General features: G+C 46.2%; 1 protein-coding gene across 2 annotated transcripts in view; it reads left to right on the top strand.

Moving 5' to 3' along the window:
• Positions 1 to 15,950, top strand: part of LOC111838291 (E3 ubiquitin-protein ligase UHRF2-like) — a 40,127-nt gene that overhangs the window by 21,708 nt on the left and 2,469 nt on the right. Inside the window, exons 4-14 of one of the 2 annotated variants that reach the window (XM_023801131.2) lie at positions 4,969 to 5,187; positions 6,188 to 6,297; positions 6,886 to 7,072; positions 8,688 to 8,811; positions 10,425 to 10,532; positions 10,813 to 10,917; positions 12,154 to 12,260; positions 12,686 to 12,848; positions 13,827 to 13,964; positions 14,373 to 14,613; positions 15,616 to 15,761. In XM_023801131.2, coding sequence (XP_023656899.2) covers positions 4,969 to 5,187; positions 6,188 to 6,297; positions 6,886 to 7,072; positions 8,688 to 8,811; positions 10,425 to 10,532; positions 10,813 to 10,917; positions 12,154 to 12,260; positions 12,686 to 12,848; positions 13,827 to 13,964; positions 14,373 to 14,613; positions 15,616 to 15,761 — 1,648 coding nt within the window. Of the gene's footprint in view, positions 1 to 4,968; positions 5,188 to 6,187; positions 6,298 to 6,885; positions 7,073 to 8,687; positions 8,812 to 10,424; positions 10,533 to 10,812; positions 10,943 to 12,153; positions 12,316 to 12,685; positions 12,849 to 13,826; positions 13,965 to 14,372; positions 14,614 to 15,615; positions 15,762 to 15,950 lie in introns of both variants that reach the window. The other variant, XM_023801138.2, reaches the window with a different exon arrangement.

The following is a 15,950-nucleotide window of genomic DNA, read 5'->3' as shown; positions in this document are numbered from 1 at the left end:
GTTCAGAGAGATAACCAATCAGATGGTAGAGGTTGTGGGTCCAACCAACTAGAAGAGCCAGGGCCAACTAATCCGATGTCTTGGTCCCTCCTCCTCTGGTTGCTTGGACCCACCTCCTCTACAATCTGATTGGTTCATTTTTCGTTCTTCCCTTAGAACATTTTTGTGTAAGTAACACTCCCACAAACTCACTGGTATAGTTCCCTCCATATTGTTTAGGGAAGAATCCAGTGAATGAAATCCGCTTACTTCGTTCATGACAGTAATTACTTTGGATGGTAGTTCGCATGCCTGGGTGCATTTTGGGATTGCTGTGCGTCAGTGCAAGAACTGCATTTACTGAGAACGTGAAGTCATCCCTTTTGACTCCTTTTGGCCTGTATTTTAATACCGGGGTAACTTCCTTAAACAATTCATTTAAAGCTTGTTACAACAGAAGGTAATAACTGCTTATGATTCATATCATTTCTACGTAATGTGTTTGTGTGCTTTTAGAATGGATGAAATATCGACTGCCAAAACATAGTAGCACGTTTTTGTGTAAGTGTGAACTCTTATTCCTCTGACTAATGCCTTTTGTTTATATGTGCCTTTTCTTGTTTATGGTCGGATTATTAAAAAAGAACCGTCTGCCAGTATTTTTGGGAGTCAGCATGGGTAGGATGATTGAAGGCACTTCACCAGCACACGGAATGGACTGGTCTCTCTGGCATTGACAAAAGTGCTTAGACTTCAGCAGAAACCCAGAGGAATCCAAATGAAGCCCAGAAAGGATTTTGAATCGTGCGATGGGTCTGGTATCCGAAGCCGTGGGATGAAAACATGTCTTTTTAAAACCTCAGTAACTCTCTTTCCCCTTACAAACCCTTCAACAATAAACATGGTGACTATCTGTGGTGTCTGCAGGCATTTGGGGCAAAACAAATTTAGGAATAATTCTGTTATATTTATACTTTTCAATGGATCAAAGTTATATAACGGTCTGGGAAGGAGTTTAGCTCTGTCTGGTTTTTCCATTTATCTGAGACTTTCTGGGTATCTGTGTTTTTCAGCTGAATTTAAAAACTTAATCTGTATGCATTTGAACGTCTGCATGAATTAAAGTTGTGAATTTGCCAAGCTGATTTGTAATTATGCTTAAAATAAGCATTACAGATGGAGATTTATCACCTGGGGGTGCAGGAAGGGGGTACACCCCAGTCAGGATGCCAGTCCATTGTCACTTGCATTCATATATTATGGGCAGCTTAAAATGCCAGTTAACCTCAACCAGGTATCTTTGTAGTGTGGCTGGAATGCGTGACATGAGGAGAGTATGCACACTGCACACTGCACACTGCACATGCTCAGGGTGGAGATTATATCCCCAGCCCTGGAGGTGCTGTCCCTCTTTCTAAGTGCCCGATTGCCAGCTTTTATAAAATATAAAGTATATGTGCATAAATAACTTATTGTGGTAGAATGGGTAATTGCCTTCCCAAGGTATAGTAGGTGCTGGTATAGCTTAGTCCACAGCTAGCAAGTCGTTTGATAAAGCGTGCACAAAATATTTTGTTTGTGTGTTTTTCAGCCTGTGGGGAAACTTGAGGTAAAGTCGCTGTTTCACATGTATGGACATCCAAACTCCTCACCCATAGAGCCATGGCAGAACCTCGAACCCTGGCCCCAGAGGTGTGAGGCAACAGTGCTAACGTGTATGAGAGAAAAGCTAGAACTTTTTAGCAAAGGATTCTGCTTGTGCTGAAGGTCTGTGCCAACCTGGCAAACTAAAAGATGTTGTTTAAGTGTTTTCCTTGTTCCTCTGAGCCATCCGTCACACTGCTGGCTGGGTCCTCACTGGGTATGTGGTGACATTCACTGGTGTTAACATAGCCCAGTGCCATCCATCCATGATCTGTAACCGCTTATCCTATTCAGGGTCATGGGGCTATGGAGTCTATGGGCACAAGGCAGGGAACAACCCACCCACTGCAGGGTACACGCACACGCACACGCACACGCACACGCACACGCACACGCACGCACCCAGTTTGGTAACTCCAGTTACCTCCAGCACGTTTTTGGACTGTGGGGGTGAAACTGCAGTACCTGGGGGGAATCCCCATGACAGCATGGGGAGAACATGCCATGGCAGAAAGGTGAACCCTGGTCCCAGAGTTGTGAGCCAGCAGTACTAACCACTGTGCCGCTGTGTTGCCCCTATAGCTCTGGTTGATGTTCCGTTGTCCCGCCCCTCCCCCTCCCCCTCCCCCTTAATGGGTTACAGATAAATAGGCAACCACTTCTCCTGGTCAGGGTCCGTGGGCCCAAATCACAGTAACACACCACAGGCAATCTGGAGACACCAGTTAACCTAACTGCAAGTCTTTGGACTGTGGTGGGGGGGCACAGAGACTCCACACACACAGCTGAGGCAAGGTTGCAAACCCCCAACCCACATGTACCACACGCTGAGCCACTCACTGCATCCACCTTCTTAAAAAAAAGAAAGAATTTTCCACTGAATTGTGTTTGTGTTTATATATACATACATATATATATATATATGTATACATAATGTGCAAAATGTATATTTTACAAAATGCAGTTTGCATTGCAAATAAAAATATTTGATAATATGTGTATCAAGCAGTATAACTGTCCATCCATCTGTCTCTTTTCCAAACCCACAAGGGTCTGGACCCAAACCTGGATGCAATGAGAGCAAAGCACAGAATAACCCAGGGCAGGGTGTCAACCCATCGCAGACTATATAATTGTATAAAACCAAATATACAGCACTTCCATGAAATGTTTTACTTGACACAGTGTAATTATGTGGAAGAAAATCTGGACAGAGCAGTTATCTGCGAGAAGGGCTTGGCATTCAGTGACGGACCACCTAATATCCACTTATACTAACAGAGCGGAGTGGTCGTTGCTGTGTTTATTGGTGTTTCCGTTCATTATCTGTGTGTGTGTGCTGTATCGCGGACGATGGAGGTACATGCTTCCTGTTCGTGGGACTCGGCGCTGTTGAGCATGTGCAGGCACAGTGAGCGCGCCTGAAGGAGGACAAAATGGCCGCTGTTCTTTTTCGGCGCGTTCAGCTCTCGCTAGATAATTGCTGCCCGGGCTTCGGCGTCGCCCCTTAATCCACATGGAAGCGTGAGCTTGCCGTTTATCAGGCTTGGATTGCCGTGCCCGGAAATGGCATTGCCACCAGTCACACAAGTATCATCAGGGAATATTCACCGCGTACAGGGAAATGCAGAAATTAGCCAGGGGTCAGCCCTGCTTTTGCACTATTTTTATTTAAAATATTGTAGGGCTTGTGATGTGTACACTTCTCTCTACTTTTGTTTGTGCCTTTGGAAATAGAGGAATGTGACAATGGCCATTAAATTTGACTTTAGTGAAGGTTAGAGGGGTGCAGGCATTAAGCTGCTGTGATTAGCTCTGAGTGGTATTAACTGCCCAAAGCCCAACTCTGAGAGAAGGTCCTGCTCTATCAACAGCTATTGCCAGCTTCCTTTGTTTGCTAAATCCCACAAGAGGGCATTCGTTAGTCCCCTTCCATGCTGCTTTCTAGTAGCAGTCTAAATTGCCACACCTTAATATCCTTTCTTCACAAAGTGATAGCAAGCCAATCCTGTTTTATTGCAGTATAATGTTCCAGAAAGTGGATGAGTGGAGCTATTTGTGTGTGTTGACTGCCCACCACGGCACCCCCACCTGACCAGGAGCATTATGGAAGCTGCCGCACACTAAGACTAAGTCTCAGTTATGTCTTCTCACGTGGACATCAGATCAGTATTTGTTTTCCCAGCCGTCCTCACCAGTGATAACTGGACCTTCGCACATCTGCATGCTTTGCAAGGCCTGGTTGTCCTGGCAGCTCTGAGCCTCTCCCTCTCGGCCATGTTTCTGTCAGCGCTCACACTTGTCTCATGTTAGCATTAGCCGTCTGTTCAGATCTACAAAGCTGATGTCAGTGTGTCTGAATGTATCCTGAGATAAAGTATTATGGAAGGAGGGTGTCTGGTGCGTGTGATGTCTCTCCGATTCTGTCCAGGGCTGTCAGCCTGAATGGGTCTTTCTCACCTCACCCATTGAAGAGGACACGTGTAAACACCTAAATAAGTACTTATGGCTGAGTGGTGTCTAATGTGATATTTTAATTTAGAAATACATTGTAAACAATAATAGACACACACACAAGAAAACATGAGGGGAAACACATTTTTTAGCTAAAAAAAGAAAAAAAACGTGAAAGCAAGGGGGAAAAAAACGATATGCGGATGATCTGCTAAACATTCGGTGTTAAAACTTGTCAACTGAGTCTCTGTGTAAAATGATGGGTTGGTGGGTCAGATTTAATTATGATTTAAAAACACTGCAGGCCGTCTCAAACCATCTAAAGCGGTGGTTCACAAACTCGTTACGTCAGGTCCTTACTCAGAACAATATACCGCGTAAGCGTTTTTGTTATTCTCACCGCACGAGGATTATCGTTTGATATTTTGTCTCTCGGTGCTATTCTATGCGGGGTGGGTTGTTGCAGAGTGCTGCTGGTGGCAGTTTAGTCATGCTCTTTCTTTTGTTTAGTTTTTAGATGTTTAATTAGACTGCTTGTGCTGTATGTTTCATGTCTCCTGTTGATAGTTCAGAAGTGTACAGTTTGCAGTTCGCTGTGCTTTTTGGTTGTTAGTTTGGAAGCACCTTCCACACCACAAGCCCTTGTGGTCCCATTTTGCTCATTAATGATATCGCTGATACGTTATCACTTGTTATGGATTACAGGTATCGGCACATTGTCACGAAGATGAGTGCATTCGCACTGTATTGGACCCAGTACTATTAATTTATTAACACAGCCCTAGATATGTGTCGTTTTATTAATTTTTATCAACCAATTTTGAGATCGCTTTTTTTTTCTCCTGAATGTTGCGTTGGTATCCAGACATTTTTCTGTCATTTGTCCTGTAGCTACCCGGAAAATGGAGTCGTGGAAATGTGCGCGAAATACGTCCGGCCCCGTGCTCGGACCCTGCTCAAATGGGATCAGCTGAAGCTGGGCCAGGTCGTCATGGTGAACTACAACATTGACGTCCCCGAGGAGAGGGGCTTCTGGTTCGATGCTGAGATCACGGCTCTAAATGAAATCTCCAGGACTAAGAAGGAGGTCCGGGCAAAACTCCTGCTGCGGTAAGAACAGTACTAACAAAGATCCAAGATGGCTGTATTCAGTTAAGAGCTAACATGTGAGAAAAGGTCAGCATTTAAAGGAAGGAAATGAGCATGTTCGTAGCTGCCAAATGCTGTCGTCCTTTCATATCCTAGCAGCAAAAATTCCTGCTCTATGGACGGGCCTATTTTGAAACATGGTTTGATTCATCCCTGCAGCTGATATTCAGCGATTCACCGTGTTTATGAGATGCTTTTCTCTAACCGTGTTGAAAAGTTCAGCTCTGTTTACGGGCGACACTCGCCGAGACGCTTGTTTATACTCTGTCTCGACTAAATGGTTTATGTGTCATTTTCAACTTCAGTTAACATAATTTACATAATGTAATAAGGGCACTGGGATCATTCCAGACCACTGAATATTTAACAGATACTTAATACTGAACACTCCGAGAAGGAATTAAATTGAAGTAATTTTCCGTCAGTTTTAATGGGCTAAAGTGTTAATATATTTTAAAAGTATGTGTTTATTATACATCTTATATAGATGTACAGTGAGTTTGTAATCCCCCCCTCCCCTAATAGGGATTGCTCCCACCCTATCATGAGCCTTACTGCCCCCCCTGCTCCCACCCTATCATGAGCCTTACTGCCCCCCCCCCTGCTCCCACCCTATCATGAGCCTTACTGCCCCCCCCCCTGCTCCCACCCTATCATGAGCCTTACTGCCCCCCCCCCCTGCTCCCACCCTATCATGAGCCTTACCTCCCCCCCCCACCCCCCTTAATGATGATTTTGTCGTTCCCCCATCATGGACCTTCCTGCCCCCCCATCCCCCCCCCCCCCCCATAATGGGGATTATGCCCCCCTTCCCACCATGGGCCTTAATGTCCCCCCCGAAGGCTTGCTACTCTCCCATCATGGGCCCTACTGCCCCCCCCCCCCCACCCCACCCTATGGCACTTGCTCTCCCCCATCATAAGCCTCGCTCCCCTCCCACACTGTCTGCTTTGTGTTACAGGGACTGCGATGATGTCCTGTGCGACTGCAAGATCATCCTTCTGGATGAGATTTACAAGATTGAGAGAGCCGGCGCGCCCCCCCTATCGGCGGCTGAGGGGCCTTTCAAACGTAGGCCTGGGCAGGGGGGCTAGGCGTAGGCTACCTGTCGCCGGAGGGAGGTGCATCACCGCCTCAAAGCTGCCCTCCCACGGGTGGAGAGCTGCCGGCGAAGCGGTGTTCCGGCTCAGAGACATGGGGATGGTATCCCAGCATGCACCTGCTCCGGGATGTTTTGTAAATGTTGTGCCTCAACCTCAATGTAACCCCGTCTGAGTATGCAGCCAGACTGGATGACAGGCATCAGTTTAGGAGTGAATGCAGGTGCACCTGACCTGACACTGGAAAAAAAATGAATGTGATGTTTTAATGAGCATGTTAGGGTTCTGTGCTCCAGGGCAAAGGGCCTTAACCTGAGACGTCTGCCGGGGTGCTGGCTGTCCCTGAATACTGTACCCATGCTTTCATTACTCTGCCATGTCTTAGCGTCTGCTAAATGACTGTAATTATTTTGATAGTGCACATTAGTAGTGATATAACACAGTAAATTCAGTACAATTTATATTAGAAGCTATGATTGAGCTGCGGGCCTTTGTCTTTGTGTGTGTGTGTGTGTGTGTGTGTGTGTGTGTGTGTGTGTGTGTGTGTGTGTGAGTGTAGGGAAGACCGGGCCAGAATGTAAGCACTGTAAGGCTGACCCAGAGCTGGAGTGCCGCTTCTGCTCGTGCTGTGTGTGCGGCGGCAAGCAGGACGCTCACATGCAGCTGCTGTGTGACGAATGCAACATGGCCTTCCACATCTACTGCCTGACCCCTCCGCTGGCCACCGTCCCCGACGACGAGGACTGGTAAGCCGGGCCGGCTCCGTTCTTCATGGCGTGGCTTGGTTTCTATATGAAGTCGACAGGGAGGAATTCAGCCATGAACGTAAAACAGTAATTTGTTTCAGCTGTGGTTATCCATCCAAACAACGGATGCATTGTGTAAGGTACACAGGCGGGAAGGAATGGCTGCAGTTTGTTAAATTGCTTACTAATAAAACAGTTTCTATGGTGAACGTCTAGACATCACTGACATTCTGAGAAATCTGTCCATCTGGGCTGTTGCGGAATGTGTCTGCTAATTTTTTGTGTGGCCAACATACGACTATGCCAACGGGGCATGTCGCAAACCTGATTATTCTAAGTAGTTAGAATGCATTTTGACCTGAAAAAGGGTAGCTGCTTTTGGTGATATTTTTGTAAATACGTTTATTTATTTATTTATTTAGTATTCCACGAATTGGGAATGTATAAAGTTTTGGAACCTTTCTGCCACTTGTGGAACCGTAGACACTTTTTCATCAGTGTAGTACCTCAAAATGTGTTTGACAGACATTTTTGAAACCATAGACACATTGTATCAGTGAAGGTTTGGAATTGCTCAAATTTTGAGACAAATTGCACCAAAAATGAAGCAACTCCGCTTAATGGCAGGAAAGGGAAAGGAAATCAGTGCAAAAGAAACCTGTGAACGCAATAATTCAAAAAGCATTGAATGGATTTTTTTTTTACCACTTCACAAAAAAATGTATGGAGGAAGATCTATACCTGATTTAATTTCAAGACAAATCTTACCAAAATTGAAGCCACCGTTCTAGGTGGCAGCAAAGGATCAGAAGACACTTGAGCTGGTGAATACAGTAACTCTTATAGTATGTGATGGATCTTTTTCAAATTTCCCAGGAGCACTGTGTGTCTGGGGCCTATTTAGGACAAATTACACCAAGATTGAAGCAGTGCACCCTCAAATTTAATAATGTGCACCCTCAGGAAGAGGTTGATCACTCCATGACTGTGATGTGGTTGCAAGGGTCATTCCTCCTCCCTAATTTCAGATGCACTCTTAGTGATTTTGTTCTGGACCTGATTACATTAAGACAAACCACACAAAGCTGGGCTTTTAATATTGATTTTCTTTGGAGGTGGGGAGAGTTTGTAGGGGGCTATAGATTGTGGAGTTTGGGGGTGTGGGAGGAGTTGGGATTACATGGTGGGGGGGGAGGGGGGGGGGGTGACAGGGACAGCCAGGGATTACATTGCTGCCGTTCTGTCAGCATCTACTTTTCTCATATTTTATTCTTTTTTGATAACTCATTCTAAGGGGTAGTTCAAGGAAATGCCAGACAGACAGCTTTGCATGAATCATTTTATTAAGACAAAGATTTATTGAATTAATAAATGAAATAGTCGTCACATGCCCTTTTATAGGTAATTTACAGTAGGCACTTTGAGATAAATGTTGAAACTGAGCCACCACGTTGCCTTTTGTAATTGCGCATTAAATGACAGCAGCAAAGTGTATCATTTCATGGTAAATTTAGTGTAGTGAAATCTTAGAGTTCGTTTGTGTGGGAAAGAGACTTTCTCCACACAGCAATGTGCACAGTCCCCCTTGTATTCAGTCCACGGTGCTTCCCTGTAGGTACTGCCCAACATGCAAGAATGACACCAGCGAGGTGGTGAAGGCCGGGGAGAAGTTGAAGGCCAGCAAGAAGAGGGCCAAGATGCCATCAGCACACACTGAGAGCCAGAGAGACTGGGGGAAGGTGAGGGCTACCTGGGGCTTGCTGGGGGCTAACGGGGGCTAACGGGGGCCGGATACTGTGGAAGCTGCCAATCGGGTGAATTGAAGCTGGTTCCTTTAGAGCTGTGTTTCTTAACCCGGTCCTCGGGACCCCCCAGAGGGTCCGTGTTTTTGCTTCCTCCCAGCTCCCTGCCAGACAGTCCACAGTCCAAACATTTCGCAACAAAATCACAGGTAGTAGGAACCATCACAGGCAGCAGGGTAGGCAGAATTTCATGGGTTTTTTTGGGTCTCCCAAGCAGCACATGCCAAGATCTACACCTGATTCTGTTTCAAGACAAATCTCACCAAATTGAAGCAGCAGATGTAGGTGTCTGTAGGGCCCCATAGACCTGCTCAGGAAACACTGCTTTAGAAGGACAACAGGGGCAGGTGTGTGGATCTGCAGGTTGCTCATGATCGTATGTTCAGATCCCATGTTAATCCCCCACCCCTGTTAATCCAGGAACTGTCTGACCCTGCTTTCTCAAATGTCACTTTGGATATAAGCCTCTGTAAATAAAATAAATGCAAATTTAAGTGGTTTGGGGGTGGGGGGAGTCGGTGTATGTGTGTTTCTCACAGCCATCAAGATTCTGTTGTTTGTTGATATAAATTCCTTTAGTTGTACCAGCTGTTTCAGTGGAGTGACAAGTGGCGTGCAGTTGAATAGAAAGTACACGTTATAATTAATAGTGTAATAGACTGAGTTTGCTGCAGTAATTGAGTGCTGTGGCAAAGCTCGACAGTAAGTACACGGGTCTTTGAGGGACTGACATTTGCATTAGTCAGCTAAAACTGTAAACAGAACCAATGAAGACAAGATCAGAGTCCCAGTTCTGCCAGTGGGGAGAGCAATTTGTTCCTCGGGTTTGGTCAAGGTTGCAGACCACAGATCTTTTTTGTAGATCAAACCGGAAAGCGAAACACAGTCGTTGGTTGAATGAATCATTACAGCGGTAATGTTGTTTGGGTGTGTGGGTCTGTGTTATACTGTACCAGCCCAAGCTGAGGGGCTGGGGGGGGTTCGGGAATACTGGAGATGTTGCTTGTAAGATGAGTGGTCTGCTGTAAACTGCAAGCAGCTGCATTTAACTGCACTGATTTATTATCTGTGAAGCATTGGCTTAGTACGCGTGACGAAGCACTCGATGAGGCGCCGTGACTCTGGGACGTTTTCTCACCCCTTTCTCGCATCCTGGGTTTTTTTTTCCCCAGGAAATTTGGCTTCTAAGAGCACACATCTATACAGTAGCTGACAACAAAAGAGCCCCCTGCAACCCCCAAAACCTCCAAAAAAGGGTTTGGCTGGGCTGTCAGCTTTTTTTTTGTTATGTGCAGGAATGCTAGGCCGAGCTGTGAGCCTTGGTTCAAGGGTTCAATACTACAGATTATTGAGGATTAAGAATGAATACGTCTCCCTTTCTATCACTGATATCCTACTGTATATCAGTGTTTCTCAAACCGGTCCTTGGGAACCCCCAGACAGGCCACATAGACTGACGGGGGGGGGTCCTCAAGGACCGTTTCGGGAAACACCATTCTGCATTAAGGTGCAACAGCAGCATATGTCTGACATTATTGTGTGTGCTGCAGGGAATGGCCTGTGTGGGGCGCACTAAGGAATGCACCATCGTCCCATCCAACCACTACGGGCCCATACCAGGTGTGCCTGTGGGAACCACATGGAAGTTTCGAGTGCAGGTTAGACCAGTTCCACCCCAAGCTTGGGGGTTACCTTCATGCAGATGCGAGGCTGAGAGCTAGCCAGCACCTACAGCATATGCTACATGCTTTGGCTTTACCAGAGGTGGAAAGTTCAGGTCCAGAAAGTACAAATCCAGACCAAGATTTTGTTTCAACCAACCAGTTGAGTACTCTGTAAATGTGACTCTTTATACTCAACTGGTTGGTTGAAGCAAAATCTTGGTCTGGATTTGTAATTTCTGGACTAGAACTTTCCACCTCTGCTCTTTACCTCCAGGTGAGTGAGGCTGGGGTCCACAGGCCCCACGTGGGCGGCATCCATGGCAGGAGTAACGATGGCTCCTACTCGCTGGTGCTGGCTGGAGGCTTTGAAGATGAAGTGGTAGGTGTCCATCAGCTCTGGGCAGGTCAGGCCGCCATCCCTCCCCATTCTGTCCTCTCTGGTTCTGTAGCACATCCTATTTTCTGATTTAAATATACAGCTCTGGAAAAAAGTAAGAGACCACTTGATATTTTTTAAAGATTTTTAACAAGCATTTTTAATCCTGGTTCTGCTGGCAGAAGGCTACACGGTCAGACAGGATGCTTCCTGGCTCAAAGTTTCCATGACAGCAATACACAAGAATAAGGTGAAGCAGGAGACAGTGGGAATGACTAAAAACCAGCCAGGTAGAGGGCAGAAGCAACTTTCTAATGTCAGAGATGACTGTCGACTTACCCAACAGTGCCTCATGAATCGGAGAATGAGATCAAGTGACCTTCAAAAACAATGGGAAACATTAAGTGTAGGTGTGAAGTGCACTGCTAGGACAGTTCATATCAGGCTCCTAGAAGCAGGACTGAAGACCCACAAAGCAAGGAAGAAGCCCTTCATCAGTGAGAAGCAGGGATGAGCCAAGCTGGAGTTTGTATAAAAAGATTTATATTTTACACTGACACATTCCCATAACCTGAAAAATGAGTGAAAATGAACATTTTACTGTGGTCTCTTATTTTTTTCCAGAGCTGTATAAGTAAATATGGATGCAGTCTTTCCTTTTTACAACTTGACTTGATAGTTCAGTTGTACTCTAGCCTCAAAGATTGTCTTCAGGAACAGAGGCACACAATGTTTATATGTATTATTGTTTTACCATGGTAAAGTGGTCTGATTTAGGTATTTCCCAGGCATTTGTTATGAATATATCTTCAAGTGATCCTAGTTAATAGAGTTAGTACTTCATTATTTCTGTTGTTGTAGCACTGGTATAATATATAGACGCTGTAATCAGTGCATGCTCCTTACCTAATAAATACCTCTGTACGTCGCACATTAATAGAAATTCAGCCGGGTTTTCAATTTCTGAAAAGAATAAATGATACCTGTGCGAGTCTGAGCCTGAAGTCAGTCTGCAGTGTCCTCCTCGTTAACTTGACATTCGCTATCACAGACTGCTGGCCTCAACAGGGATGGAAAACGGGGGGTCACCACCTTTCGAGTATCGCCCCCCCCCCCCCCCCGCCCTACGCCCGTATCGTCTCCTGTTGGGGTCTTGCAGTCTTGGGTGTGCTGCTTATATGCATTTCACACGCTGTGTCTTTGACCGCGGCTGTCTCCGCCTCTGTCTCTGCCCCTCAGGACAGGGGCGACGAGTTCACCTACACGGGGAGCGGGGGGCGCGACCTGTCGGGGAACAAGCGCATTGGGGAGCACTGCTTTGACCAAACTTTGACCCACTATAACAGGTACTCGCATACCTGCTGTAGGATCAGCATCGTGGACCTTCATCCAGCCATTTGGGTAAAAAAGGAATATTGCATTTAAACTAGAATAACACTTGTCTAACCCTTCCTTCCTTCCATTTGTACACAAATTTTAAGAATTAGACTGTAAAATGGTCATAAAACGCTAGCTTGGGTCATTTGTATGTGATTCCATGATTCAGTGTGTGTAACTTTTTGTGGCTAGACACCATCTCTTACTGATTTTTTTTTTTTGTGTGTGGGATCAATAATATCTTTAAATAAATGATTGTAGAAGCTGATCTAAAGGAGTTTTGGATGAGCCTAAAACGACAGATTGTTCCCATTTACGCTGATGATGTCTTGTTAAGGATGCCTTGTTAAATTCATTAACCGGTCGAGTAAATGGCACGACCCGTGTCCCACAGGGCTCTGGCACTCAACTGTGATGCACCTCTCAATGACAAGGACGGGGCAGAGTCCAGGAACTGGAGAGCGGGCAAGCCGGTCCGGGTGGTCCGTAGCTCGAAGGGGCGGCGCATCAGCAAGTATGCCCCCGAAGAAGGGAACCGGTATGACGGCATCTACAAGGTAGGGCACGACCTTACCTGCTGGGTGGAGGCTGAGACCTAAGCAGACTTTAGCTTGTGAAATACGGCAGCTGTTCCCCTAATGAGCCATCCTGCCTGTACCCTTAGAACACTGACCAGGGTTCGAGTCTCGGTCCCAGCCCTACATTTGGGGAGTTTTCATGTTCTCCCCGTGTCATCGTGGGGTTTCCTCCACTTTACCCCCCCACCAAAACTATTGCCTATGGGTGTGCCTGGTGTGTGTGCCCTGCGATGGTTTGCTGCCCCATCCGGGGTTATTCCCTGCCTGAGACCCCAGCCACCCTGCATAGGAGAAGCGGGTATAGAAAATGGATGGATAAACATTTGCTTGTATGAGGAATTTGACGTGGCGTGTCAGTGCAGTCACAAGAAGTCAAAATAAATAAAAATAGCAAGAATAAGCAAGCATGCGGCAACAAAACACTAGATACAACAGACAATAGTATAAGAGGCTGAAGTTGTGCAAAAGAGCAATAAAAACAAGACAAGACAATAGAGAAATAAATAAAATGAATGGAACCTTTATGTAAATAAATGAGATGCTGGCTGAATTAATGTGCGGGTCCCCTGGAGGTCTGAGTCTGATTAATGAGGTTGATTGGGGAAGGAACATTCTTGGTGACATAAGGTACTAGTCTTGATGGACTTTTGCAAGAAGGGAGTTTTTGGAATCTAGAGTTGCTGGGGCTCAGCCACGATGGAGTGTTTCTCCAGGGTACCCAAGCTACCAGTGGCGCTGCCTTTACCGTCCTGGCCATAGTGATCAGGTCCTGGCCATAGTGATCAGGCCCTGGCCATAGTGATCAGGCCCTGGCCATAGTGATCAGGCCCTGGCCATAGTGATCAGGCCCTGGCCATAGTGATCAGCTTGGCAGTGTGAGCCGGCATATGCAGCCTCACTCGGGTTTTCTCTTCATGGATCACTACTTGTGAAATGCACGTGTGTACTTGTACACAGGTGGTGAAATACTGGCCTGAGATTGGTAAATGTGGCTTCCTGGTTTGGCGGTACCTACTGAGGCGAGACGACGAGGAGCCAGCGCCCTGGACCCCAGAGGGGGCAGAGCGGATCAAGAAGCTGGGGCTGTCTGTGCAGGTAGCTGCTGTCCTGCGTAGCATCGCTCATCCCTGATATAACCATGTATAAACAGAAATGTATGGTGGAGAAAGCAAGCCTTTATATGAAGTAACAGCCTGGCGTGTAAGGGAGGCTCCAGGACCTATGAAGGTCATGTTTATGAGCTTATTCAGAGCTCAGTGCACTGTATGGCAGCATGTGGGAGTATTGGGGAGTATCACAGAGTATGTGGGGGCATGTGGGAGTATTGGGGAGTATCACAGTATGTGGGGGCATGTGGGAGTATTGGGAAGTATCACAGAGTATGTGGGGGCATGTGGGAGTATTGGGGAGTATCAGGGAATATGTGGCAGTATCTGAGATTATATGTGAGTATTTGGGAATATTTGATCCTGTCATCTGTAGAATGTCATGTAAATTCCATAGTATCCAGAAGGTTACCTGGAGGCCATGGCCAATAAGACTAAGAAAGAGGTCCGAAGGGGGACCCGGGGTAGGAGGGGCGGCGGGAGGGGCCGGCCGAGGAAGAACGCCCCAGAGAAGATCGTACAGGATAAGCACAAGGTGGCAGCGGAGGTGGACGAAGACAAAGACAAAGACAAAGACGTGAGGGAACGCGAGGCCAAGGCAGCGTGCAACAACAGCGTGAAGAAGCGGAAGGAGACCGGTAGGAAGCTGTGGTGCCGTCCGCATGAGCCCTGCCGCCGCCCGTCACCGGGACCGTAATGCTGCGAGCTGTTAATCCGTCATGTCGTTCTTTGATTGCTGTGCTCTCTTTCTGGAATGGGGGATTTCATTGGAGGTCTGCACCAGTAGGGGGAGCTGCCGTCATTTAATATTACTGTCATATTTCTGTCAGCACTGATTTACAAACAGCACATGCTACAGGAACATTTTTTTAATCTCTTAACCCCCAGTTAGCCACTCAGAACTCTGCTTCACAATGCACTCTCTCTATATTGTAATGTAAAGGTATTTGTTATATGTATCATATCCGGCATTTACATTTGCTCCAGAAAAAAACTGCACTATCCGACACAGTTATCCGCTGCGTCCACGTTTGCAGGTGTGACTTTAATGTGAGCTGTGAATATCGTATGTCTGTAGCCCTTTGCACCGTGTCCAATAGTTGCACTGAGATGCAGTGAATCTAAATTCTACCAACGTGGTTGTGCGACGATAAAAATAATTTTGAATTTATACGTTTGCTGTACAGCCTGTCCTACAGCACGGTTTCTACGCATTCAGGAGCTGGGTGTATGCAGAGGGTATTTAGTAAACCTTAAAATATAAATCAAATATAATAAAAAAAAAATATTAAAAAAATTGCATAAAGTGTATATAGTAATCATGGTAATATTTTTCAAAGCGTTTTTTTATTGGTAAAATGTATCTCATTGTATAATTAACATTATACTTCAGTGATTTATGGCAGCTTTATTTTGTAAATATAAATATCACCAGGAATTTGTAAGCATAATGGCAGATTTCACAACATTTTAATCACAGCTGGTCAGCATGCTAGCTGATGTGGGAACAGTCAGTCCAGGACCTGTACCGTGGAAGGTTATTGATATGGCTGCTATCCGCCATCTAACATGCAGTTTCTAGATCAAACAGTGACACTCGGGGACCTACTTTGTCGCCCCTGGTTCTGTCCCTCCCACAGACCCGGCCCAGAAGCAACCCCCGGTCAAGAGATCGAAAGCATGCGAGTCCTTCCAGCTGTCTGAGCAGCAGCTGGCACTGATCCGTGAGGACACCCCCAACAAGAAGCTGTGGGATGAGGCTCTGGATTGCCTTAAAGAGGGGCCGGTGAGCATGCTTGTCTGCCAAGTGTACTGGGATGGACTGTGACTGATAGATGGGTTTTCGTGAGACACGTGACATGTTACCTTGAGAAATTGCCGGCGCTGTATCCCTAAACACCGTATTTTTTAAAGACGCATCAGTACTTAGATTGAAACCCATGGCCACATATGTGAGATACCTGATGAACATCCA

This window comes from Paramormyrops kingsleyae, chromosome 2, assembly GCF_048594095.1.
Source record: "Paramormyrops kingsleyae isolate MSU_618 chromosome 2, PKINGS_0.4, whole genome shotgun sequence".
NCBI lineage: Eukaryota > Metazoa > Chordata > Actinopteri > Osteoglossiformes > Mormyridae > Paramormyrops > Paramormyrops kingsleyae.
This window is presented reverse-complemented; position numbering and strand designations above follow the sequence as displayed.